General features: G+C 43.5%; 1 protein-coding gene across 12 annotated transcripts in view; it reads right to left on the bottom strand.

Annotated features, from left to right (window-relative positions):
* Nucleotides 1-25,386, bottom strand: part of KTN1 (kinectin 1) — a 77,275-nt gene that overhangs the window by 29,958 nt on the left and 21,931 nt on the right. For 10 of the 12 annotated variants that reach the window (XM_031504899.2, XM_077783899.1, XM_077783900.1 and 7 more), the window contains exons 2-17: nucleotides 24,019-24,572; nucleotides 22,273-22,410; nucleotides 19,759-19,926; nucleotides 17,364-17,494; nucleotides 14,890-15,006; nucleotides 11,690-11,830; nucleotides 9,703-9,809; nucleotides 7,878-8,010; nucleotides 6,773-6,860; nucleotides 6,300-6,466; nucleotides 5,636-5,704; nucleotides 3,942-3,979; nucleotides 3,276-3,357; nucleotides 2,942-3,010; nucleotides 2,178-2,215; nucleotides 1,973-2,063 (exon numbers count right to left, since the gene is read on the bottom strand). In XM_031504899.2, coding sequence (XP_031360759.1) covers nucleotides 1,973-2,063; nucleotides 2,178-2,215; nucleotides 2,942-3,010; nucleotides 3,276-3,357; nucleotides 3,942-3,979; nucleotides 5,636-5,704; nucleotides 6,300-6,466; nucleotides 6,773-6,860; nucleotides 7,878-8,010; nucleotides 9,703-9,809; nucleotides 11,690-11,830; nucleotides 14,890-15,006; nucleotides 17,364-17,494; nucleotides 19,759-19,926; nucleotides 22,273-22,410; nucleotides 24,019-24,538 — 2,097 coding nt within the window. In that variant the 5' untranslated portion in view covers nucleotides 24,539-24,572. The remainder of the gene's footprint in view (nucleotides 1-1,972; nucleotides 2,064-2,177; nucleotides 2,216-2,941; nucleotides 3,011-3,275; nucleotides 3,358-3,941; nucleotides 3,980-5,635; nucleotides 5,705-6,299; nucleotides 6,467-6,772; nucleotides 6,861-7,877; nucleotides 8,011-9,702; nucleotides 9,810-11,689; nucleotides 11,831-14,889; nucleotides 15,007-17,363; nucleotides 17,495-19,758; nucleotides 19,927-22,272; nucleotides 22,411-24,018; nucleotides 24,573-25,386) is intronic. The other 2 variants (XM_077783897.1, XM_077783901.1) reach the window with 2 other exon arrangements.

Genomic DNA, 25,386 nt, shown 5'->3' with positions numbered 1-25,386 from the left:
GCAGCACCAGCATCGTGTCAAGATTTAATAACTGCCTCTTACAAAACACTAATCTGGTGAAGGAAATCATCCAATATCCCTTTTTTGAGTTCCCTTCAGCTGCCTCAGTGCACAGCAAGGAATTTAGGCAGTCCAGCAGCAGAGAGGTTTGCACAGCTCCCACACCTAGTCCCACTGAAGGCTGGGAAGAGGTGGATGGGGAGAACAAACAGACTTTGCCTCTCCTCCTGCATTCCTGCTTCACACAGTGGTCACAGCAGCCCTTAGCAGACAGTATTTTAAAATCCTCCTCTATTATTGCTTTTTGTCTTTTTGAAGACTTGTTTAGTGCTTTACAAAAGTGAAAAGCAGGACACGTGCTCTGCACTCCAACCCCAAAGTCTTACAGGGAAAACACAAGCAGGAAAGGACAGCAACAGTGAGGATTAAATGCATTGCTCTGGTTTGAACCTGGCTTTTCCCTCTTTCATGTGCCTGGGAAAAAAGCAGCACTTCCTTAAGGTGGAAGCATTTTTAGAACAGCACTGGTCTGGTTTCTGTTTGGGATCAAAGAAAGGAGGAAAGAGAGAGCAGCAGTGCACATAATATTCATGCTGAGAGCACACTGTGGATTTCTGCACCATCACCATGCTGATGATCTGCATTCAGCTCTCTATTCACTCCCCAAGAACTGCCTGCAGGTGATTTTTACCATTACTTAGCACTGAACTGATTACAGCACATAACCATTCACAACACCTCTAAGGCCTTTTTCCTGGGAACAGTTACTACAGAAACCACCACACTAAAAGGATGCTCACATTCCTTCCCACATTCATTTTCACCTCACCTACCATTCTATAATGTTCAACCACACAAAGCCCTGAGAGTGTCACTAATTTGTGACTTGCCCACTTCTCCCAGCCTGCCACCTCTTCCCACTCCCTTTTCCACACTGGTTATGTACCTGTGACCCAGCACACGCCTCACTGAAGATTCAGTCAACAGCTTTATATCAAAAATCAACTGAAATTGTACTTTGTTTCCTATTTCACTAATTGAACAAACTTCTTCTCTCTTATCCTCTGACAGCTTAGAGAAACTACAGAGCCTTGGCAAGCGACTCTCAACAGAACCTCTTTGAAAGTGGCACTTTAATACAAGAATCAAGTTTACTACCTGCTTCAAAGAGCTCCAGGAGACTCCAGAGGCTTCTCCTACAAAAGCATCCTGCCTCTGCCACTGCCCACTCGCTCTGTTCCTCACTAGCAAACTCACCAAGGTGACAGTGCAGCTTCAGAGGGACTGACCTCACACCAGAAACATCAGAGGAGCAGCAGCACCCAGCACAGGCTTTAAAGGAGTTAAAGGGATGGAGTCAGCACCTCTCTGGGGAAGCAGGGCTGCTTCCAACAGCCCAGGTTCAGAAGAAAGAGGTCAAGGTGGCAGAGGGCAAGGAGGAATTAAGCTGTTCTCTGCACACACCACCCAGAAACAAGCAGCAGCTTTGCTGTGTAGACCCCAGATGTCAGAACAAAAGCTTCTGCAGTTGAGCTGCAGCCTTATGAGAAAACGTGGAAAGAGACAGAGTTAAAATAAGCATTTTTACATCTCCCTGACAGAAAACAGAGGCTTGCCATGATATCCAAGCAACAAAGGTTCCAAAGAAAAGCACTGAGGATTTGAAAGGCACATTTGCAGGTGGAATGCAGGGAAATCACAACAGTTTTTACTGTCCAACCTCCTCTTCCAGAATTCAAAGCCCTCTCTCTCCACAACTCAGACACTGCATTTAACTTGTGCTGTCCCACCTCTCACTCTGCTGCTACTACTGTGATATCCCACATTGCTCCTGTCTTACAAACACAATATTGTAATTCACCTAAGAACCCAAAGGTCAGTTTAATTTCACTGTTCTACAGTTGCTCCACAACCTCTGGAGACTGGAAAACTTACTGAAAACAAGCACAAAAACATCTGTTCTGTATCTTACCTTGAATTCTTCTTTTGTGCTTGAAATCTGAGCGAGTTCTTCTCGAAGCTGATCTTCAAGAGTTCTTATTTTGTCATCTTTTATGTGAATGCTGAGACACAGCAGAACAGTTAAATGCATTTCCCCACCCAAGTCTTACAAAAGCATGACTGAAAAGAACATAAAAGACTGTAAACATTGTTTATCAAATCCCAGAGCTATTTACCTTTTCTGCATCCTTTCCAGCTCATGTGCAGCAGCAGCCTAGATTATAAAGAGGATTAACACAGACTTAGGATACATCACATGATTCAATCAACCTTTCATTCCACAATATTAAAAAGCTAGACCAAGTCATTTGGCCTTCCATCACATGACTGAAATCAAGAGTGGAAGGGGTAAGCTTGTCTTCATGCACTTTTACAACACCAATCTACAAGCATGCAATTATACAAAGGGAAGACTATCTCCAACAGATTCATTTGACAACTGGGATTATCTCTAATTAAACACTTCATTTCCACTTCTGTAATGAACAGGCCACACAACAGCTACACAGGGACAGCACTTTGTTTAGCTCTAAAAACATCTCTTTGGTGAGGCAGGCGGAGCTGTGGGGTTTGGGGTTTTTTTGGGGGGGAATGTTATGAATTTTGTATTCAAATGCCAGGCCTGCATCTTCACAGAGAGCTCTGCTCAACTCCTGTGAAGTTGAGTCCTGCACTCTGTATGCCTGAAAATCTAAACCAACCAAGCAAAATGCTTCAGTAACTTGGATATCCAAATACAAGACTTTGCTGGTGAAGGAGGGGGAAGAATTAGGCCTCCCACTAGCTCTAAGAACTCCAGGGAATCAGATATTAGCTCAATCCGGAAGCCTCACACCATTAATGTGCTTAAGCAGAGCTTGCTTAAAGCCAACAAATCTGCATTTGCATTTATGACAGAACAGGTAGTGGGAAGGAAGGAAAACCAAAACAACTGTGTCACCTGTTCATTTGTCAGAGCCTGTAACTTCTGTACTTCTGATTTCAGGGAGAGGTTCATATTCTGTAAGACCTGAAGGAAGGAATAAAATAAATGTATTTGCAGTTCATACATAGATAGTCTTTTTCTCCCCAGGATGAAGTTTCAGGGGATTTTTTGAAGGAAAATCCTCAAGTTTCCTTATCAACAGCTTTCCCAGCATCTAGCATTGGCCTTGCCTAGCAGAGCAGACCTGTAGCTGAAAAGGCTGTTTCTAGACCCAAAGACAGCAGCCTTGGGGGCTTCATTTTGTACATGCAGCCAGATCAGCTGGCATTTGCACAAGATTTTATTGTACCTTGAGCTCTTCCTCCTTGCTGGCACGTTCACTGCCTAATGAGTCCTCCATCTGCTTGATCTGTTTGTCCTTCTCTGCAATCCTGCACAAGGGGGAAACAGTGACAGATCAGCACAGAAGATGTGGATGGAAGTGGTGCAGGAAGCATCAGGCTAAACCCAAAATACACCCTGGCCCTTTAGTCCAGCTCCTACTCCAAATCCTGCTGACTGTACACTTTGGGTCCAAAAGCTTTTCCATTTTAAATGCTGTCTGCTTGCCAAAAATTTTATGAGACATTCCCTAGCTCTGAAACACAACCAGCACCCCATCTCCCAGAGGGAGAAGCCTCCTGGCACAGCCCCACAGCCCAAATAATAACAATTCTCACGGTCACGCACATTCCTGCACGCTGCACTGACCCTGCACACAGGCAGGGATAAGAAACAGAGGAGATGCTGCTTTCTCTGGAGCTCAGAACTACAGTAAAACTCCAAACCTGAGGCCAGACATGGAAGGGAAATCTGCTTCCCAGCTCCCAAGCTGATCTCATGAGGAGTTAAAAGCACAGACAGCAACATCTCCTTCAGCAGTCCCTCCCATACGCTCTGCACGTGAGTGGAGGGAAGGTGGCAGGCACTGAAAGCCAGCAACACCTCCCAAATCCCAGAGGAAATGGATGCTCACACTTTGTGAAGTTCTTCTGCCAGGACTGAAGCAGAGGTCTGCAAGAGGAAAAAAAAAATAAAAACAAATAACTGGAAGTAAAGCAAGTCAAAGAATCCCCATTTACACTGAGCCAGGAATAGCATTTGTCTGGTTATTTTCAACTGGCACAGGATGCTTCCAACTATTTCCTGGCTGAGGAACATTGAAGGAATACCAGCACATAGCAATGGCCCTTCCCCTCTGGCCTGATGCAACATGAAGGGAAAAAAGACCCCTATTATTTGTCCTTCACTAGATTCAAACAAGCCATGGGGCTCACTAGCACTTCCCTTCCAGGAACTGAGTGCTTTATGGGATAGTCTGCTGACAAACCACTCAAATTAAAAAAAAAAAAAATCAAACAAATAAACAAAAAACCAACCAAACAACTACAAAAAAAACCCCTCACAAATGAAAAATTCTTTAAAAAAAAAACCTGCACAGTGAATCAGGAGTTGTGTTATGAGCAGAAACGGTACCAAAAATTCAGCAAGTGGCATCTTTCCCTCTGGAAAAATCCTGTCCCTAGGTTGTCACACACAACAGGGCAAGAGAGACCTACCACACTGGTCTTGAAGGCCTCAAGGGACCTCTGCAGACTGTGGCAGAACTTCCATGTTCACAATTCCAGTCCCTCTTAACAGCTAAAGGAGTTTCATCACCCCTGATATCCAGAGCAGGGTACAGCCCCAACTCCCTTCTCCAAAGTGTTATTTTCACCCCCACTGTCCATGGTGGGAAAACACCCCTGAATTTTCATGGCCAGGTGAGGCTACCTGGGGAAAGCACACACCTCCAGAACCCTCCCTGTGTAACTCAAGAGCTAAAAAGTCAAATCTCCCTAAGAATGTATTGCCAAAGCCCTTAAAGGGATGAGAGGAGCAGGCCATGAAGATGCTGGAAATCTACAGTGGCTCTTCCCTCACTACTCTCCCCACCCAATGGGTTAAAGCACTTCAAGGAAAGCCAGATTTTCAGCCTGATGTTGAATTTAATCAAATTCCATCAAGCACATCCATGATTAAAAGAAGGCAGCATCCAACTGCATAGGAACAGCCTCCACTTGTGCCCCCAAAGCTTTTCTGAGCTGATTTCTGTGACCTTCCTCTATGTGGAGGCAACTCCATTTATCCTGAGGCTTTACACAGTGTTTACAACAGAAATAATGTCTCAAATAAACTAGTCAAACCAAAATTTTAGAGATTAAAATAACAGAAAGGCATTGTGCAGGTTTGGTGGGGTTTTGGTGTGATTTTTTTTTTTTTTCTTTTGCTTCTGCACAGAATACAGCACTAAAATGAACAGACAGCTTGATACAGGAGCTATCACAAGGGAAAAAGCACAATCAGGTGGTTCACAGGAGGACTACAAAAAGACCAAAAGAACCACAAGACAGAATTGTAGACATGCAAAGCTACTGGACAAAAAACACTGAAAAAGGTACTACACCCTTTAGTTCTAAATGAAAGCCACTATGGAAGGAAATAAGTGGATTTTTTCCCCTCTAAAAACTAAGCTTTAAGTTTTAAAACAGTTTAAGGAACATTAGAAAAGAGGATGCTAACAAATCTCTGCTTTCAGCATTACATCCAACACCCAGCTACAAAAAGCCTTACTTTTAATGAAAGTTCACAAGTCATGACTATAAAAGAAGGTCTGAGAACATGCTGTACCTGGGCTGCCATTTGTGAATGAAACTTCTGAAGCTGAGCATTCAAAGCATCATTCTGCTCTATCAGCTCCTTGTAAGAGAGCACAGAAAGAAAAGCAGGCTGAGATCTGCAGCTATTCCACTTTTGCTAGGATTAGCTTTTAGCCATGATTATGTTAGTAAGAACAGTTCAGCATTTACATATCAGACACTTTACAAAAAGATGCTGTTTTTTTCTCCCCACTACAACCAGCCAGTTGGGAGTGGAAGCACCAGAACTGTTCTGTATCAAGGAAAAACATTCCCTGCTGCACCATAATCCATTTGGTTTCCCTGAAGCCCTCAAAGGTTATGTCCATGCTGCCTCTCACCACCTGATACCAGGAGGAAGGAGATCACTCAAACACCAGAGGTTCATGGCTGCTCTCCCAGGGTGCTCCCAACACCAGGGATCATTTCACAGCTTGGCAAATGGGGTCAGCACCATTTCCTGACTTGCCCCAAGTGCTTCTCAAGGTGTGAGGTGGTCCCACACACAAGGTCTCACTCCATAAGCAGGGTTTTTTTCATCCTTTATTCAGTGGGAAAGCTTCATTAAAGCAGCATTTCAGGGATATTTCTGTGCTTCCACAGACACAAAGTGAAAGGGAAAACCCCAAACCCTTAAAACACTTGAGGAATACTACCTGCACCTGCATTTGCATGGAGTCCTCCTCAGTAGCTCTCTTTTGCTCAGCCTCCAATAACTGCAGCATCCTCTGCTCCAGCTGCTGTTTTGACACCATTGTATCAGTAAGTTTACTGTGCAAGCTCTGGATTTCATTGTCTTTGGCCACAAGCTTATTCTGCATATCTGTAGCAGAAATGTCAGGATTTTAATTCAGAAGTCAATATTTAACTTTGAGGGAAATAATTTTCACTGTAAATGAGGAGGCTGATCAGGAGCCTCAGTCCAACAAGGTTCAGCTCCCCCACCAGCATTCAGGCTACCTGGGATCCCAAAACACTTTCCCCCAGGGGTGCTGAAGCAGGGCTGACTTCACCTGAGCTTTACTTAAGACATTTACTCAATAATGCCCCTTTTTTTTTTTTTTTTTTCACAAATGGCAACAGCCAGTTCATTGCACTAAACATTATTTGTGAATTTTGTGATACGTGCCTTGCTGTGCTGCTTCATGTTCTGCTGTTCTTTTCCTGAGATAAGCCTGGATTTCTTCCCATCTTCTCTCTGCTTCCTGCTGCTGGACCTTCACATTGAAGAAAGAGTTGATGAGAAGAACTTTAATTAATTTCTTTACCCTTAATTTCTTTTTGAAGCACTCAGAGTGCATCTCCTCAGTGCTAGTCCCAAAACATATGGCAATGAAGTGAAATTGTTTCTTGTTTCCATTAGGGCACATCAGAGAGACAGAGTGTTCTGTAATCCTCCTCCTAGACTAGTTTAGCCTATTAATTTGAAAGGCAAATTGTGAACAGGATTTCATTATAGGCTCTTAAAAGAATGGTTTCTGTAATATGAAAATGTAGCATCTTTGGCCTGATAGTTCAGAATTAACACCAGAAGCCAGACCAACCAAGCATCACATAAATCTGCATTCAGTAATTAAAACATCTCAACTCTGGATACCAATTCTCCACCTGCCAGGGCAAAAGGCAGGGAGAGCTTCTGGTACATAAGATTTAATTGCAAATATTAAAGAAATCATGAGCTCTGGATTGACATTCTGAAAACACTTTCTCCTATTAAAAAAAAGGCAAAATAATTTTTCTTCCAAAGAAACAGATTTATCCATAAGCCTGCCCACTTACATTTTAACTCTTTAAAAAGTATATTTATTATAATTTTTTCTTTTATTTATATTAAAATTAAGAGTCAAATTAATTTAACTCTTTAAAAAGTATATTTATTTTAGAATACATTTAAGCAAAAGCATGCAGCTTCAAATAAAAACCACACAAGGACAGTGCCATCTAGATGAATGGCTCTGCAGTACCAACTCTTGTTGGAATTGTACTCTTACAGAAAGCAAAATAAAAAGCTTAACTGGTGATGTTGAAAATATATTTACCTGGAAGGTAAGTTTCACTTCACAGGAAGTCTGTAATCACTCAAAACCCAGTGCACTGAACAAAACCATTAAATAAACCCCTAGGCTGGCTGAGCCCATCTGAAACGAGCAGCTCAAGCAATTCCCAGCCGCCTCACATCCCAGCTCAGATAAAACCCTGAGCACAACCTGCCAGGCAGGGCAAACCCCAGGCACCTTGAGCTGAGCCACTGCCTGCTCTGCATTCTTCTTCTGGAGCTCCTCTTGCTGCAGTTTGCTGCTCTTCTCCCCCAGCTCGTTCATCAGCCTGGCGTAGTCCTGGCGCAGCTTGTTCAGCTCTGCCGACTGCCTGCAAACAAACAAACATTGCCACGGGGGTTTGTGACATTCACATCATTCTGTCTCTCAGGATTTTTAGAGAAGCACAGAGAGAAGAAGAGGAAGCAATCTTTATCTCTGCTCCTTTGTTTTTCCCATGTGGAATGCGGTGTGGAGATTGTTTACCTGCAGTGATGGCTGGGTTGGATTCTAGTGAAGGTTGTTTGGGGTCAGTGACCAATGGGATCCAGCTGTGGCTCGGGCTCTCAGCAGAGAGTCATGAGTTTGTTAGGGAAGTAAGAAGTATATAAAATAGTATAGTATCTCTTTAAATAGTATATTAATGTGATATAGTACAGTTTTAATAAAGCAAATCCTTCTGATTTGGAGCCAGACATCATCATTTCTTCCCCCATCCGGGGTCACCACATTTTTACTGTAGGGGTTTGCTATTCAAATGTCAACACCAAATCCTGTATTTGCAACCAAAGGGTGGGTTTGGGGTGTTTTCCCCTCTCTAAAACTGTTTTATGCCAGGAATGGGATGAAGGTCAGGTAGTCCTGGCCACAGCAGCAGAACCATCTCTCCTGGTCATCAGCACAAGTCAGTAGCCACAAGCCAGGGTCAGGAACTAAAGGTCAGCAACAAGCCACAAGCAGCAGCTCCTGGAAGAGGTCTGGAAGCTGACTGGCAAGATTTGGGCACGCTGATGTCAACTAAAGAGGCTCAGTAAGGAAAGGTCTCACATGGAAATTCATTCTTTTCCTCTTCCCATAAAGGATTATTGATCCCAGGCCTGCTGAGGACTATTCCTCCTGGACTACTAACTGCACACATTTCTTCAGAATATTTGTTGCCTCCTGGCCTTGACCTGACTATTAACTTATAGAGGTATCTGATGCACTTTCTCAGCTGGGAGAGAAGATGCATTTGTTCAGCCCAAGGGAAGAATTTTGAGGCTGCCCTTTGTACCTAAGCAAGTAAAAAGCATTTCATTTTTAACTCAAGTCTGCTTGAATTAAAGCCTTTTCAGGATAACTGTCTGAAAGATAATAATGCTTTGTTTAAATGAACAGGACACATAAAATGAAGGTTCCACACTCTTCTCTAAGCACTTGACATTCAGTAATAAATATCTGAGACAGGATATTGTGTCAGTTTTGTCTTCTACACCCCTTAACCAGGGTGTTCAGCTTTTACCTGCACAATACACAAAATCCTCCCTGCCAGCTCAGGGGCAGCCCAAGTTATAATTCCTAAAATATAATTTTTGTTTCTCCAAACATTTGCAACACCAGCAAATAAATCCAAGTGCCACCCCAGTAGCATCAGTAACTGCAGGGTATTGATATGTAAGTTTAGAGCTGCTGTTCTCCCAAGAGGCCACAACCAGCAGCTCTCCTAAAGCCCCAGGGGAAGGATACACACCCTGCCAAAAACACCAGAGGCGCCTGAGCACTGCTGCACTTCTTTCTCTTAAAGCCTCAGCAGCACAGCCTAAAAGCCCAGGCTTCAAGTTGAAAAAAGGCAATTATTTATTCTGAAAGCCCTGGCCCAATGCAAACACCACCAGCTACCTGTCCAGCCCAAAATATTTGTGTTCCCAACTTAACTACTAATTCAGAGACAGCCAAGGACTTGGAAACAAAAGAAGCAGAAGCCAGAACAACTCTTCAGGGGAGGCTCAAAAACACACAGAGTTCCAAATAGCTGCCAACATACTTGCTCTCCATTTGATTGGTGGAAGTGCTGACAGCATCTCTCAGGATACCATTTTCCTGCTTCAGGTGGCTTATTTCTGCCTCCATCTGCTCACGGAGCTGCTGGAACTGATGGGGAAAGAAAGATCAATTCTGTAAAAGATTAGGCTAAGGAGCAATAAAAATAAAAATAAAAAAAAACCAGCTTGTAGGAGTAGGTAAGATATAACAATAATTTCAGTAAATCAAACTAAGTGGATTTTTTGGGAGAGGGGGGAGCTTTGTTTCTGCCTCACACACCAGTTTTTAAATTAAACTGTGCTACTGAGACCCTTGTGCTCAAATCAAAGCACAGGTTTCCTTTTATATCAGTGCATCAACCTATTTATCAAGGCAACCTTTTTTATGGTTTAAAAGGCTACATAAGTGCTACTCAGAATACCAATTGCTCAGCTACATAACCTGAGATATTTATCAATAACTGGATACCAATATATTACTTTTCCAAAGGGAAATAAAACAAGCGTGCTGTGAATTATCATTAGACAATCCTTGTTTGCTGTTCCTTTCAACAAACCAGGAAAAGTAACAAAAAAATAACAATACACAGATTACAGCATGCAAGCTGCCAAAAGGCTAGTCCTCATCTAATATTCTGATTTTCAGCAAGGTTCCAAAGCTGAGGCAGAAATAAACCCTGATAACCCAAGGTTCAGAATGGTGTGAACAAAGTCAAAAGACAGGATTTAAAGAGAAAAAATGGACTCTGCATATGCAAACACAGCAAAGCTGGTCTTGGAGCCCAAAAGTCTGCTCTGAAAATCCTTGAGCACACACAATACTCTTCCTTTATCAGTGCCAGTCTGTAGATATGGCTGACACCATTCCAAAACCCAGTTTCATCAAGTGGATGATTCATCAGTGAGCCTTTCTCACACTAGAAAATCCAAATAAATGTTTGCATGACAACTCAGCAGCAGCGAGCAGTCCCTTGCAGGGCTGCCACCTCCAGTTCTGCCCCAAACAACATAAGCTGGACCTTGGTCATTTATTGGGTAGTTCTTTTCCTTGCCTGTTTTGTTTTTTAATGCCAACAAAATCCCAAAGAAGCAGGGTCACAAATCCCACCCAGCTGGAAGCTGTGACTATTTTCAGCTCCTCTGCCATGCTGCAGCACATCAGCAGAGGGAGCAGGACCAGAGGACTGGACCTTTTGCATTTCCTTTCTCCAGCACAGCCTGGGACAGCAGCACTTGCTAAAGTCTCCCTGGTGTGCCCAGGTCTCCTTCCCCTTTCCCCAGCCAGCAGCAAGACCCTCTCCTTGTCCAGTTATCTACACAGGTTTCAAGGAAGTTTCCTCAGCTCCAAAACTGTAGAGATGCTGTTCTCCAAAGGGCCATGACAGAAGATACAATTTTGAAGTTGGGAAGTTCACGTGTTGGGCTTAATGCTATGACATCCATACATACAGGAAAGAATGACTAAAATGAAATCTAAATATAAGATAGGCCATTTTCCTTAGAAAAATCTAAGTTAAACTTTTAAATCGGATTAAACAAACCTTTCTAAAGTCACTCCATTAAGCAACTAAAATAGAAAGTAACAAGGGTCTTAAAAAAATACAAATGGCTGCTCCTGAAATATTTCCAGCAAAGCACTCCCTCAGGCATTGATATTTCATGTGTATTATGCTATGCTGTCACTCTGTACTATAATCTTAGAGACATTTATCTGCTGGTAAATGATCATCAGCGTTAGTAGCTCCCTTAAGCTGAGTATTTCAATTAGACTTTACACTTTAATTGAATAACATTTCAGCAGAACACCAGGAAGGAAAAGGAACTAGATCAGGGACCAGCTGCTTGGCCAGCACTGGGCTTTACACATCTCAAAGGCCACCTGTGAGAACTCCTTTTCTTTCAAACCAGGAAGCTCCCACAAAGTTTTGCAGTGATTTCTCAGCAGCTGTGCATCAGCATCAACTCCAGCAGTTTTGGCAAAGCATTTACCTTGATCTTCATCTGCTGAGACTCTTGGTAGCTGACGTGGATTTTGCTCTGGAAGGTGCCGTGCTCCTTCTCCAGCGCGTTGATTCGCTCGCGCATCTTGGCCGTGAGCAAACCATTCCTCTCCTTCTCTGCCACCAGCTCCTGGGGTGGGAAGTGACAGGAAAAGGGAAAACAACTCACCCACTGCTGCTTTCTAAAGGCTAAGTCTTTAAGATCACTAAAAATGCAGCAAGTGTGCATCAAACCGAAGTTGTTGGAGTTATGGATGCTGAGAATTTTAGACTTTCTGAGCTGACAGACGCTGACTCCCAGGAGAACATTTCAAAATTTCACCTGAGGCTTCCAAAATTGATTGATAGCACTGGGATTATGGGTATGTAGTTGATTAGAAGTGTGTAATGCCAAAGGGTGGAAAATTTAAGAGTTTAGAGTTTTAGAATATAGTAATATATACACAGAGCAAAATAGAAGTTTTAAGGCAGAAGCTAGTCCTCCTTCCTTACCTTCTTCCTTCTTCAGGGGTTTGAGTGGTATTTTGTAATTGGACAGAAAAGTCTGCGGACTTTGTGGACTTTGAATGATTAGTTATTAGATTAAAAGTGAAAATAATTTAAGTGTCATTTCTTAATTAGACAGTTTAGCCTTCAAAAACCTTATAGCAAAAGGTTGATTGATAACCATTTTATACCTAGTTAGTGAAGAACTGTAGAATTCACTACCTGTGAAATGGTAACATAAATAAGAAATAATAAACACCTAAATCTGAATGCAAACTATCATCTGAAGTACCTTCAATCCTAGCCTCAACAAGAGAAAAAAGAAGCCAAAAACCAACATTTAATGGTGTGAAGATCGAACTCACAACCTCCACAAAGTCAGCATTAAATCTTTGTTCAGCAAATCTACAGAATCAGACCAGCATTCAAAACCTTACACTGATCCTGTACCGTCATAAATCTCATGTTTATTAAAAAGTCTGCCAATTCAAACACTGATCTTGTGCTGTCTCACAAGAGATGGGAGTCTTATTAGTCTTATTATTAGTCTGGCCAAATCACAGAGTCCTAACAACTAAAACCACAGATATCACAGAAGACAAAGCTTAGACTTTCATCCCAAGTTTAGCAAAATGAAGAACACAGGTAAAGCACCATGGCAAAATAGAGCACTTTAGAGCAAAATAATTGCATTGTAGCAGGTTGCAAAGCCAGGAGCTTTGCCACAGGAGATGGGCTATTAGTGCACTACAAAGGCCAGAGAAGCCCTGAATCCCACCAGCATGATGCCATAGTATAGCTTTCAGATGAAAATACACATTGCTTTTTAATCTTTTATTAGCCAGTAATTCAACCCAGACACCTGAGAAATCCACAGAGCTGCTTCTCTGCAATATAAATGCACTTGCTGTAGTAAGCAAAACCATTAAGTGCAGCTTTCAGCAGCTCTCATCACACAAATAGCAATTTGTACCACCCCAGCTTCAGGTGTTTTCAGCCACAAAACTCCTAACACTGCCAGGGAGTCCTGACACAATTTAAATGCTCTAAATTATTAGCCTGAACACCCTCCATCTCTTTGGAGTAATTATAGTCTTTTTCACCTTTTAGTTTAAATAAAAGCTATACTCTCTTGTAGATCAAACTCCAAATTTTATGTCGCTTCTGCAAATACAATACAGACAGCTTGAAACAAATCTTCCTCCACTTTTTTAACTAAGATGCAACTAAAAGAAGGGCACCAGGACACACTGCAGCCTCCTTTATCCCTACACCAATCCCACAATTCACTTGCAGTCCTCAGTAACCCAGCTACCCTGTCAGGGTAGAACCAGAGATCCTGGGAAGATTTTACTTTTTCCTAGTTTGTGTTTTGCCAAATAGCTCTGAGTCTTGAGGTACTCAGCTCTTGCTCTGATTTATCCTCCCCAGGTATCATCTTTATCAAGATCCCTGCAGGAATCATTCTGCACCTTAAAGCACCTTTAGCTTTTGACAGTGCTTTCAGAGAAACACATTAACTGGAAGATAAGAGCTTTTATCAGTCAAGCTGAGCTTTATCCCTTGTTTGTCCTGATACTTCAGCATTGCAGCAACTTTGCTTTTATCCATTTTCTCCCAGTTTTTCCCTTCCCCAGTTCAGATGGGAACCCATCTCCCAATGACTCCCTACCTCTCTACAGCTCCTGCCTCTCCTTTACAAGCACCACCTTGCAGTTGTTTTTTCCCCAAACACATCTGCATTTCCCACACTCAGACTCCTTCATCCATTCCCTCTGCTCCTTCAGCAGCAGATCACTCTCTCCAATTTCATTCTGCAGTCCTGAGCCAGTTTCTTTTTTCCCTCCAAACACATCACAAGCTCTTCTCTCTCTAGTTAGACACTGACTATCCCAAACCTCTTGATCCCACCTGTAAACACCTGTGTCCTGCCAGGAGCTCACACAACACCCACTCCCTTCTTCCTCTCTCTTCTCCCAACTCCTGCATCCTCTGGCCACTCTGCTCCCACCTTTGGCCACCCAGCTTTCTGTGCCCAAATTATGTCCCACAATGTGGCTTCCTGAGTCTAATGCTCATGTGCTTCCAGACCAGCCAAAACACATAAATCTTTCTCCCAAGACTCCAAAATTCTCATATCTGCCTCATTATTTGGTCTACTGTGACTGTTTTCCTCTAAAACATGCATAAAAGAGTAAATTTTAATAAACTAGTTTTGACAGTGATGCATCAGCATCATGTCTCTAAGTCCAAAGCAATCAGAGCTGCACCTCCAGGGGGCTAAGCAGGCAGTCTGCACTGTCTGTATTTTCCTTCTTGAAGGAAACCAATGATTACTGTGCCTAGAAGCACACAGGCATGTGAATGCTGCACTATGGACCAAATTAAAACTGTGATGCAGGAAAGACATTTCATATTTGCATCCATAGAGCAGTCTCACAGTGGTGAATAAAGAGCTTTTAAAAGTGACCATTTGAAAATAAAAACAGGCTCAGCTTAAAAGTCTCAGTAAATTGAACTCCCTGGAAAAACTACTGGAAAGCAACTGCATAAATACATTGTAAAGCCAAACATAGCATCTTGGCAAACTTTTTCAGTAAAAATATTGCACCTTTTGGCTTAGCTCAGTGAACTAGCATTTGCTGGCTGCTAGTCCTCCAAAGCCCTGCTCCTCTCTAAAGCCATGAACACCTCAGTATTTACCTGGGAGAGCTGCTTGCACTTCTCCTTTGCAACAGCTGCCTCCTCCTTCATGGCTGTGAGCATCTTCTCCTTGTCCTGGAGCTGGTGCAGAGCTGCAGCTGTCTCAGCCTTGCTGGCCTGCAGCAGGATGACATAAAAATAAGCACAAGTAGTGGCACAACACACTAAAAGGCAGCAGGGCAAACCTGAGAGGAGGAAACACTCCCTCCTGCTCCCAAATTTTCCATCTGCACAATGCACGTGGCCACCACTGGTACTCAGTTCTGCCACTAATGGATTCACCAGGCAAAGAAATGCATTTTTCAAAGCATGGAAAGCAATTAAGAGGGTAAATGGGCTCTTAAGGTGCTTCCCCATTGGAAGAGAGCTGCAGTGGGGAAAACAAAGAGCAGCCATTAAGAGAAATAATGGGAAAAGATGCAGAGATGCTGAATCAGTCAATAACTGTGGCTGGAAGGACTTCCAAGATCAGCTGGTCCAGCCCACACTCAGAGCAGGTATAATCCAACAAATGTAATTGCTTGAAATATCTCACCACAAAGGGAAAAGGAAACACTGATCTGGTGCCTCCTTCCACTTCCCAGGAGAGCCTCCAGCTGATGCAGTTACATTTCTGCCAGCACACTGACACAAAAAGTTTCAGAGATACTCCAGGGAATAGACCTAGAGGAACAATCCCCATGGTCCTGCTACTTGCATACTGGTCCTACAAATGAAATAAATGTAATAAAGAGCACAATTCTATGTGCTTGTGCTCAGATTTGACTCAGTGAAGTGTGATGGTTGTGCAGTCTCAGCCCTTGAAGGGTTCAAGCCCAGACTGGACAAAGCCCTGAGCAGCCTGAGCTGACCTCAGAGCTCGTGATGCTTTGAGGAGGTTGGACAACTTGGACTTCACTTATTGAAGTCTGAAAACTGAAGAAGGAAAGAAGTGTCAGTCCCATAAACGGACCCTGAATTTCTTTGGAAATTCTCCTTTAGTGGTAATGTGCATGCCTGCAATACAAACACACTGTCAGTGACTTATATGAGCTACAGAGAGAACACAATTCACACTTCCACCTACAGAAACCTACGTTTATTTTTGTTGTCTACAAACCCAGGAACTCATTTTCACCCTAAAGGTTCAGCTTTAACACCAAACCTTCCTTTAAAAGAAAAAAAACCACAGCAAGCAGAGTGGCTGCTCAAACAGGCAACATCATTCCAAGGGTAGCACTACTGGGTTGTCTTTGAAGGTTTTAAAGATTTAACTGGACAAATCCCTGAGCAACTTGCTCAGAATTCAGTGCTGGACCTGTTCTGAGCAGGCAGCTGGACGACACAGCCTCCTGAAGCCCCTCCCAGTCCAAGTTGTGTTGTTATGCTGATATATTGCATATCTACTGGACTGACACATAGCCAGTTCTGCATTTCTGCTCTGGTACCGTGTCTGCAGAGGAACACAGGATTGCAAGAGCTCAAGTGTGACATGCAGGATGTGACAAGCACAAAGTGACACCCACAGTGAGTCATGGCAGGGAGGAGTAGGTGTGTGCCCAGCAACAGGACGAGGAGCAATGGCCACAAACTAAAATACAAGTTGCACCTCAACCTGAGGAAGAGCTGCTTTCCCTGGAGGATGGCAGAGACCTGGAACAGCTGCCCAGGGAAGTTTCCTTCTCTGGAGACATTCCAAATCCACATGGACACATTCCTGTGTCACCTATTCCAGGTGACCCTGCCTTGGCCAGGGGCTTGGACTGGATGGCTTCCAGAGCTCCCTTCCACCCCAAGGATTGTGTGATTCTGTATTGATAAGATATTGGTGGACACCATTCTCTTCTGTCTTGACTACAGGAATTAAAAAGAACTGCCAAACACTGGCACACGCTGCCCAGAGGGGTTTTGCAGCCATTCCCTGAAGGCTTTAGGATATCCAGGCTGGATAAAGGCCTGAGCAGTGTGGGCTGACCTCAGAGCTGGTCCTGCTTCAACCAGGAGGCTGAACCACTCCTTGAGGTCCCTTCCAAACCTGCACTGACCTATAAAAAATACCCAAAGAAGTTAAATTACATTGCATAGACTTGCAAAGCACAGAACTGACTGATCAAGTGCTCAGCCACAGCAGCTTGCTCTGAATTCCTCCCATAGCTTATCCTATTTACACATTTGGGAAAGATCACTCCCAAAAGTCACCAGCCATCCTTCCCTGTGCCAACACACACATGCCAGCAGCAGCATTCCTGCTTTATTCCTTGCTCTCCAAGGCCATGCCTGCTCTTCCCAAGTGGCCAGAGCCACCCCTGGCATGGAAGATGGCAACACAAAGGCATCTGACAGTTCACTGCTGCATGCCAGGCAAGCACAGAGCAGCTGGATAGAGTCTCCCAAAGACAGATCACACTGACAGAGCTGATCTGACAGCACCTCCTCCAGTTCCTGTTTGTTTAATAAGTTTTGTCTTCCCCCCCTCCCACTCCACAGTCATTCACCTTTTGCAAGAAATCATGAATTGCACCAGATTTTTCCTTTAACACCTCCACTACACAACGGGCCTCGTCTTCAGAGAAAATCATATTCTTCATGGATGTTACAAAATCCTTGAATTTTACTTCAGCATTCTCTGCAACACAGAAGGGAGGATTTATTTACTTTGGAGTCCATACAGAATTATTTATTTTGCCTTGAAACAGCATGTGATGGGGTATCATTATGCATTATATTTAATTCCAGTCTGAAATGCCAAGAAGCGAGAGGTCATGAACATTGAGCAAAAATAACATCTCTCCAATTTAAACCCGATAACAATCTGCCAGCTGATTGTTTTGGTAAAAGAGAAAATCCCACCACTCTGTTTGCACAGTTGGTAACATTTATAGTGCTGCTAGCAAGAAGACAAAGCATAACGCAGATTCTGCAGGAGAAAAATAGCATAAATGTGAAAAATTGAAGAGTCCTTTCCAGTGTATCATGACAGTAATTTAAACTGAGCTCTCAATTTGGAGGACAGCCTGGCTGCACAAGCAATATGCACATGAAAAGTTAATTAATTAAAAAACTGGCACATTTTTGATTACAATATATGGAAGACAAAAATATTAACTTCCAAATTTAGATTGAGGGAACTGCTGCAAGAAAAGTTCAGCAGCAGGAAGATAAATCAGTACAATCCCTCTTAATGGCTGGCCAAGTGTTTAAAGAGACACACACAAGGAAAGACAATTCAACTGAACTATTCTCTAACAGAAACCACTGCTCACAAACAGGCTGCTCATAGACAGGTCATTAGGTGGCCCTCTGACTCCAGGAAATGGGAGCACAAGATCAAGGCACCCCATATCCCTGTCAAATATTCACCAGTGCCCAAAAGTGTGTGAAGGGATGGGAAGAATTAAAAAAAGCACAAGCTTAGAAGTGATGTTTGGTCAGAAATTGTCCCATAGATAGTGGAGACAGGTCTGGGTTTCTCACCACAGGTGCTAAACATGCCCTGAAATCAAAGTACACATCAAACCCAAAGATCTGTCTGAGAAATTAATAAAGAACAAAAAAGCAGCAGTGACTCTATGCCCTAAAGAAATTACCAAGGATAAAATCACTGAATGACAGAGCATGGGGAGGGAGTGCTGAGGAATTCTAGCACACTGTCTCCTAGTCCTATATCCAACTTAGTCTTCACTTCAGCTCACATCAGTGTTGCATTGACATCATCAGTGTTGCTGCTACCAGGAATATGCCAAGATGCTGAGACCACAGCCCAGTGAGCCAGGAACTGATCCCAGCTGGGTCAGGACCAGCCCAAGCCCTGTGCTCCCTGAAGGCACAGAGACCTTGCCCTTGCATCCAAGGAGCTTACAATTAGAGCAGGGCAAGATTTCTATATTGGGAGGGCAAATCCCAGCTGACACAGGAGAATTAGGAGTTCATGGAGAAGGTCACAGCGTGCCGAGGAAATGAGAAGGGACAGGAGCACGTGAGGGGCTCTGATGCTGCAGGACAGTAACGTGCCAGCCACTGAGCCAGAAGCACAAGGGAAGCCTCAGGAATGTGGGAATCCAATTAAAGAACTGCCAGGAAGCTTTTGATGGGGGTACTTTAGATGACAAGACTAAAAAGAGAGGTTCCAAAGAGTGAAGTGAGTGACCAGACAGTGCTGAAGAATCAGCCTTCTGCCCAAACCTGAGCTCAGCTGCCTGGCTTCTCTCTGGCTGCTCACAAATTTGAGGTCTCACCTCATGGCTCAAACTTACTAATTTGTCAGGCTTTGAGATGGTCAAAGGCCTATTTAAAGCTTCAGGGTAGAACACAACGTTCATTAATCACTCCAGGCATTTGTGGGAGAGTATGAAGGAAGTTCCCCTGTCCCAACCAATTCCAACTGCACTGAAGGGAAAATTTGGAGTCTCCCTGGAAATTGCCAGACTCTCTCCACTGACAATCTGCTCCAGGTCACTCTGTATTGCGCTGGGTCAGCCTCAGATAGCTCCATGAACAGCCCAAGAGCATGCAGGCTGCCCTTCCAGCCTCCAGCAGCCTCCAAGGGCTTGTGCTGGACGCCCTGGCTTTGGAGTCCATCCCTGTGAGCAATGTCTGAACTCTCCACTCTGAATTCCCTCGCTGCATCTGTGTGGTCTGTGATCACCCCTTTGCTCACTGGGGACACAAAAGCCCAGTCAGAGCTGAAAGGATTCAGATGGCACTGAGCCCTTTCCACAGTGCCAAAGACAAGGCAGAAGCGAGCACACACAAGAAGAGCATCCTGCAAAAACATTTTCCTCAATCTCTTCCTCATGTTACATCAGAGAGGATCTCCCTCCCCACACATCTTCCCTGTTGAAGGTTGCAAGCAGGCTATGCCAGAAAGAGACTGAATTATCAGTTTCTTACCTTTATCTGTTTCATTCTTCAGTTTCTTGCCACTGCTCTTCTGGATGCCCTCATTCACATTGTGTTTTACAACTTCAACCGGCTCACGCTTTTCCAAAGTGCCTGAGTCAGAATTATCCATCAAAGGAATATAAGTAGTTGCTTGAATAAGAGGTTCATCCACCAAAACTGTAATCATAAGTCCACAGGATGGGTTAAAGCTTCGTAATAATTGACACCAACATTTTTAGAAGAGGTGCCATAACATTAAGACTTGAAGTAAAGCATCTCTAACCTCAATAGTTAATTATACTCTCCATTTTTATTATCCTTCACAGTTTAACTCATTAAAGCTCTTCAGGTAAGTCCATTAAAGAAAGGTCTCTAATGCATAGTAATTTAATAGCTTCAATTAAATTTCTACTTCCAGAGTTGTCTTTTAGCATTTTAACAAGAAGGGAAGAAGCTTTACATTTGACTTTCATTTCACTTTTGTAAGAAAGTTGCACATGGCATGAATGATTTTACTGGTTAGCAGTACAGGAAATCATTCAGCATCCCTAAAATATGAGTAAAGCCTTTTGTCCCTATTCTGTTAAAAGCTGGTACTTCACTGCCAGCATTTTCATGGATTACATCACCTGTGAACTCAGCCACTCAGGCAGGACATGCAGCAGAGGCAGCAATAGAGCTCATTTTGCATGCAGACTCCACTGCATTTAATGAAGCTCTCTCATCTGTCAGAGCAGGCTTTGGGCATCATTAACATGCAGAGAGGGGCTCAGAGGTACTGCCTGACCCCAGCCCTCCACTCCCACACCACTGGATCACCGTGGTGAGGAGCAGCCTCTGTCCAAAGAGCTCTTCAGAGATACAAAAGCAGGCGAGGGGACAGCAGGAGTGACAGACCTGGGGCAAGAGGCACAGCCAGAGCTGCAGCTGCTGCTTGCCCAGCTCCTGCTCCACACTGCCTGCAGCATGCCAGAGGCTGTGCATGGGCCAGCAGGCAAATCACTGCCCCAGCCAGCCCAGACTGCAGGGCTGATGGACAACAGATGCCAGGCAGCAGCACAGAGAGAGGAGGAACTGGGTGGGATGCAGGGTTTTGGGCATCAGTGCAAAACAAGTACACACTCCTGGCTGCCAGAGAGCCAATTATGAAACACTCTTAAATTCTGGCTCTGTAAAAGGAGGAGAATAGGCCAGATGGACCTTTTTGTGTCACTGGTGTCTCTCCACTTAAGCAGCCAGCAAACACCTGCAGGTACACTGCAAGCTCAGAAGAGAAGAGAGCTCTCCTCTAGCAGAAACAACCACCAGCTACTCCAGTTGCTCTCCTCATATTTTCCCTTCCTCTCCTTATGAACTTCCTCTCCTTTCAACACCTATTTCATACCAATGAAACATTTTGCAGTATGAAAACCCCACAGTCATGTCTTGGCTAATCCTGGTGTCCACCACAGATAATTTTCACTCTGTTATTTTGGAGAGGCGGCTTGAAAAGAAAACAGTTTGCATTCAAGTAATGCATGAGCTATTGCCCTGTAGCACTGACAGCTCAGCTTTGCTACTGCTGAGCTGGTACTGACCTTTCCTGCCATGTACAGACAAGTCTGTGGCCCCTAAAAAAAAGCAATGCACCCATTTCCATCAGGAAAAGCACAAGAACATCCATAAAAGCTGATCATATCCTGAGTTCCCCATCAGCAGGCTTTTCCCAGGAATCATTTAGGAGTTTTTCAGTTATACAGGAGCCCTACAGTGCTTGGAACTCCATCCTGGACTAAAAAGGGCCCACGAAAGATCTGCACCCTGATAACCTGACCGAAGTATAAAGGGAACAGTGGGCAACAGTGTCTCCTCCAGGAGCAGCCCATCACCTTCCAAATTCATAGCTGCCCCAGCAGAGAATAGTCTTGAGAAGCTAACAAGGTGACCTCACAAAACTTCATGGTCACCCTGTGTCCACAAGCCAGACACAACAGCAGCCATTGTAAAAAATTAAAAAAAAAAAAGAGAAAAAACACACAGACACAGAGGCACAGTGAGCCAAGAGGACACAAGAAGCAGCATCTTGGCAGAGAACAAGGGATGACAACAGTGAAGGCCTTGACAGCAAAGATGAACAGTTTCTGTTGGAGCAAGAGCCAGCCAACAAAAGGACAATAAGAGAGGAATGTGGTCAAAGCAACTGGCTGAAAAAACTGCAATCTTGTCTGGGGCAAGACAGCAGTTCCAGACATGCCTTGCTCAGAGCAGCTTGGAGCCTGCTCAGCTTATACTCTAAGGCTGCACATTACTCCTCATCAAGTGTGGGTGTTTGGATCCAAGAGAGCTCAGAAAGGTTCACAACATTCATTATCCTGTGCTCAGTGGTACCAGATGTTCATAAAATTTAACAGGATCTCAAACTCAGCAAATCTCTCCTACCTGGAATTCCTGCTTTTCAAATCAAGAGTTACTATTCTACAAGTTCCTTTTCCAAAAAATTAACAGTCAGGTTTATCTAAGCAATGTCACAGACTGATTTCTTACCATTATCAACTTTCTGCTTCTTTGCAGAGACCTTCTTCTTCCCTGACACATTTTCTTGCTTTATCTCCTGGTGGAGCAGCACTGGCTCTTGCTTTTTGGCAGGAGATACAACAGAATCAGTCTTACTATCTTGATCATCTGCAACAGACAATTAAGACAATATATGCTCTTCTGTACATTCTCAGCATTACCTTTCAACCAGCAGATCTGTAATAACCAAACTCTCCAATCCCAGGAAAACAATCTCACATCTTTTAAATCAGAACACAAATTTATCCACATATACATACACACACAGACTCACACACACAGCATTCCCAGATCAGGTGAGACCCCCAAAGCCACAAGAAGGTTTAGCAGAGTCAAGAGCCACAGCACCCAGTGATTTTTAAAACAGGGATCTCATGTGCAAACAGAACACACGGCAGTGCAAGGAACAGTTTAACAACTCCAATCCAGATTTCACTGTGACAGAGCAGACAGCACATATTACCCATATCAGTTTCTTATTTAGAAGTATACTTTTCCCCTTCATGAACCCACTTGAGCACTTTAAACACACACCCCCAATAGCTACTGGGACTGTGAGAAGCAGAAAATAAGTGTTTCCCATTAGGGAACTGTTCTTTTTAAAAGCAGTTTCTAGTGAGAATTTTTTTTATCATTTTGGACAGCCTGTGCTATATTAAGATTCTTGTCAGAGCTGACATGCACAGCACAGGGCTCTGGTGTCAGCTCCTGTAATCAAGGATAAGAGCTCGTTGTGGCTGCCCTCAGAACTGTGCTTGCAGACCACATTTTAACTGTGCCACAGAGATTTCCAGAGAACACCCACAAACAAGATTGGATACTTTCTCTGTTGGTAGTGGGTGGGTCTTTTTTCTCCACTTTTGGGGGATTTTTTCCCAGAAAAAGAAAAAAATCTACCACATCAAGCAGCAATGTCATTCTTTTTCCTCACTCCCTGTGCAGACCTGCTATGCCTGCATCTCACAAGGGGATCTGCAAATATCTTGGGTTTCATTTATTCCTATAACTGGGGATTTTAATTCTTTTTCACTTCTATTCCTAGTCAAGACAACCACACAGAGACATATCCTGCTGAGGATATGGTCAAGACAGTCAGAAGTGATTCTGACGAGTTTTTGGTCTTTTCCAGGTTGGATATTTCAGTCACAACAGCCAGACCAGTTTTAGCATCAGTTCCATTCAGTTAAAGAGGTGTAGCACATGGGCAGCAATGAATCAACCACCAATCCATGAATCAGCCACCAAACACCTCTCTGTGCATTAAACCTGCACTTAAACAGTGATTTATTTTGCAGACTGCTATGAGGTTTCTTGAGATGCCCTCCCTTATCAGAGCAAGCACTCTTAGGACTCAGCTTTTTCACAGTCTGGCTCAGAATGCACACAGCAAAAATATCTACTGACTTCTCTCAGGTAATCAAAATTTTGATTGAGAGCAAAGCAGCCAAACCACAGAGCAAAGCAGAGGAACGAGCTACTCTGTTTCACCTCATCTTTAGTAGAAGAAAGCAAGGATGGGAGGAGGAAAATCAGAGCACTGCTGCCAGATGAAAAACAGGGGGGAAAAAAGCAATAGCTCATAAAAAAAGGAGGTTAGAAGGGAGCTTTGCCCCGTAGAGATCAGGCAGAACAGTTGTGAGAGAGACTCTGTGGCCTTGCAAAAAGCAGAACACTGTTTTGGCGTTCTGTGCAAGAAGCATATGCAACATCAGATACCCATTCCATTTTTCTGCTTCTTCTGCCCAGGCTTCTTCTTAGCTGCTGTTGGTTCAGATGGTGGAGTGGGCTGTTTTGTAACAGGGACTGGATCTACTTTCTTGCCTGAAGACTTGGATCCTTCCGAGTCCTTAGTTACATGATCATCTTGGTTGGCCTTGTGCTTCTTCTCCTTCTTCTTCCTCTCCCTGAGGCCGGCGGGGGCCTCGGTGCCACCCGAGGGGACAGGGGGGACAGGCTCTTCATCCGTGCTCAGGGCATCAGACAGCTTAAAGTCCCGAGGGGCACTCTCAGAATCTGACTCATGGATGTTCCCGTTCTGAGCCTCTTTCTTCTTCTTCTTCTTCTCTGTTTTCTTCTTGTCGGCCTTGCTGGGTGGGAACTTGAGGTCCCGTTTCTGTTTGGCGAGGACTTCATCGTATAAAGTCTCTTTCATGAAAAGCCAGAAGAAGAGGAAGATGACTGTAATAACCACAGAAGGAATGAGGATGATGAAGTAGGTAGATTCGTAAAACTCCATTGTGCTTTTTCTTAGCTATGATTTCTTAAAAAACCTATAGGAGAAAAGAAAAAAAATAAAAATTAGGTTTTGAACACATTTCCCCTCAGTGGTATTTCCTCCACCAATTACAATAATAAAAGAAGATTTCTCCTTGTTATAGAGTAGCCTCAAAGTAGCTTTAATAAAATTACCAAACTACATCAGCCATAGAACAGCTTCTGGAATCATTTAGCACTTGCTTCAAAGTTGTTGGCCTGGAGAGGAAGAAGTGCAGTTTGCCAGACTGCTAATCTGGGGAGAGAATAATTCCCTCCCCTTGCTTTTCTTCATCCTCCTCACTCTTCATTCCCACGTGATATTCATAAAGCTTTTTATTTCAGAAATACATGAGGCAGCACTTTCAGAGGCTATGAAGTAAAGACCAGTAAAGTATATGCAGAACTCCTTTTTTTTCTTTTTTTTTTCTTTCATAAATCAAACATAATGAATTAAGATTCTTATCCTGGCAAGCGGGAGTTAAATTTCACCTTCCTTTTGTTCCCAGATTTATGACAGCTTCAGAAGTGGAATGAGGAGAAGACAGGAAAGAGCCCTGAATTTTAGTCAGCCATACAGAATCAGGTATTTTCAAGACTGTTTTTTGAAGTCTAAAACCCATCTTTACACTCACAAAAATTCCCTACATTTATGGGGAAACAGGAAGATCTGTTACTTATTTTGAACATGTGATGGTATAAAACTTCCAGGGCACTTATACAGACCAGATGATTCCTCCAGGAAAATTTGCTGAAAACAATATTTTTGTCCCAAACATGATATTTATTTCCTTTAAAAAAGCAGGAACCACAGAGTTTAAAAAAGTCAGA

The sequence above is a fragment of the Lonchura striata genome, chromosome 6 (genome assembly GCF_046129695.1).
Source record: "Lonchura striata isolate bLonStr1 chromosome 6, bLonStr1.mat, whole genome shotgun sequence".
Classification (NCBI taxonomy): domain Eukaryota; kingdom Metazoa; phylum Chordata; class Aves; order Passeriformes; family Estrildidae; genus Lonchura; species Lonchura striata.
The sequence above is the reverse complement of the archived record's forward strand: the minus strand, read 5'-3'. Positions and strand labels throughout refer to the sequence as shown.